Source organism: Zophobas morio, unplaced genomic scaffold, assembly GCF_036711695.1.
Source record: "Zophobas morio isolate AGI-343-1 ecotype UQ-CSIRO unplaced genomic scaffold, CSIRO_AGI_Zmor_V1 ptg000086l, whole genome shotgun sequence".
Lineage (NCBI taxonomy): Eukaryota > Metazoa > Arthropoda > Insecta > Coleoptera > Tenebrionidae > Zophobas > Zophobas morio.
Window position 1 is genome coordinate 50,548 of NW_026972191.1, and position 1,598 is coordinate 52,145.

Genomic DNA, 1,598 nt, shown 5'->3' on the forward strand with positions numbered 1-1,598 from the left:
GCATGTCGGCACAGGGGAACGGGGAAAAGCTAAAAAAATTAAGGCATATGTTGAAGAAAAAAAATTTTGAAAAAAGTTGAAAACAAGGGAGAAAAGGGCAAAAGTTTCTAGTGTCCAAATGGTAAGAGATAGAATATCGGTTGTATACATCAAAACCTTCTTCTGGAACGAACGCATAAGTTTGCTCAAAAAAATCGATTCTGTCCACATCGACCTAGATACAGGAGCCATTTTTAGTTTTTTCAAGGTCGCTACGTAAAAATTTTTTCAGGTCGAAAAAAAGACCATCGAAAAAGGATTCGAATAAGCCCAACATGCAACACTTAAAAAAAAAAAAAAAAAAAAAAAAAAAAAAGCGAAATAAGATACTCGTGTAATTTATTCAGGTATAACCACTACTACTACAACTACTAACCCTTCTAACACTACAATACTTACAAAAAATATTATATGTATATATGTACATTATTAATTTATTAATTAATGCTTATCCTATAATTACCCCTACGACGATTCCCTACCACTACCACCACTACTACAAAAACTACTACTACAACTACTATTATAAATTTAAATACACTTCATTTTTGAGTACAGGTCCCTAACATTTACACTGTTCTCCCCCAGTTTCTTAATTTCCTTTTCAACGTCACTGCACCCCCTTTGCTCCTCCACTAGCTGTCTTTGTAATCGTGCAATATCCTTCGTTAACTGTTTAATGGTTTTCACATGCTTTTTCCTCCTGGTTATGAGCTCCTTCTGCCGCACCACACTTTGTCTTTCGACCTCCCTTAATTGGGCCCTAAACCCGGCCAAAAGTGCACCAGCACTTTTGACACCCTCAAACTCATCTGCTGAGTCGTCATCGGTCACTGATGACCCAGCAGGGGAGGAGGATGTCGCAGCATGATGGGCAGCAGGGGAGGAGGATGTCACAGCACGAAGGACAGCACCAGAGGCAGCAGGGGAGGAGTATGTCGTAGCACGACGGGCAGCACCAGCAGCAGCAGGGGAGGATGATGTCGCAGCACGAGGGGCAGCACCACCAGCAGCAGCAGGGGAGGAGGGTATCGCAGCCGGAGAGCTGGACCTTTCCTGTTCTGGAGTCCTTTCCTGTTCTGGAGTAGCTTCAGCGGGCGCCTCCGTTACCTGTTGCTCCTCCGACTCCATCTCTTCGCATATACTTCTCAATAAGTCCATGCATTTTCCTGGTCGCTCAATATCGAAAATACCTGGACTAAGATGGAGGGGCAGCGGAGACAGTTGCCGTTCTTCTTGGCTGGAGGTTGAGGCTGATGCTTCAGGCGAACGTAGTTTTCGGAGCTTTTTGAGGTCCTCCTCCGACAGATCATCTATCAACCTCAACGGTGGTGGTGATGGTTGTGGTGCTGGTGGTGGTGCTGGTGCTGCTGCAGCGAGCAAGGGGGGCTACAAAATAAATAAACATTCCTTAATTATTGTTTAAAAAAGAAAAAAACATTGCAATAATATTGAAAATATATATATGAAAAACAGATGAAAATAAAAAGACCTACCTGAATTACGATATCTTGCAAAATGTTAATTTTGGGCTTCTTTAAACTTAGTGAGTATTTCAT

General features: G+C 42.3%; 1 protein-coding gene across 1 annotated transcript; it reads right to left on the reverse strand.

Annotated features, from left to right (window-relative positions):
• Nucleotides 1-570: 570 nt before the first annotated feature.
• Nucleotides 571-1,598, reverse strand: LOC135144228 (protein CIST1-like). Its single transcript, XM_064076209.1, has 2 exons — nt 1,536-1,598; nt 571-1,428 (listed from the first exon to the last, which is right to left on the reverse strand). The coding sequence occupies exons 1-2, from the start codon at nt 1,596-1,598 to the stop codon at nt 571-573; spliced, it is 921 nt and encodes a 306-aa protein (XP_063932279.1).

Excerpts from the sequence above, each read along its gene's own strand:
- LOC135144228 (XM_064076209.1), bottom strand. The coding sequence starts at position 1,598 with ATGAAATACTCACTAAGTTTAAAGAAGCCCAAAATTAACATTTTGCAA. Across the intron at positions 1,429-1,535 it reads TGCAAGATATCGTAATTCAG|CCCCCCTTGCTCGCTGCAGC; the intron begins GTAGGTCTTTTT and ends TTTATTTTGTAG.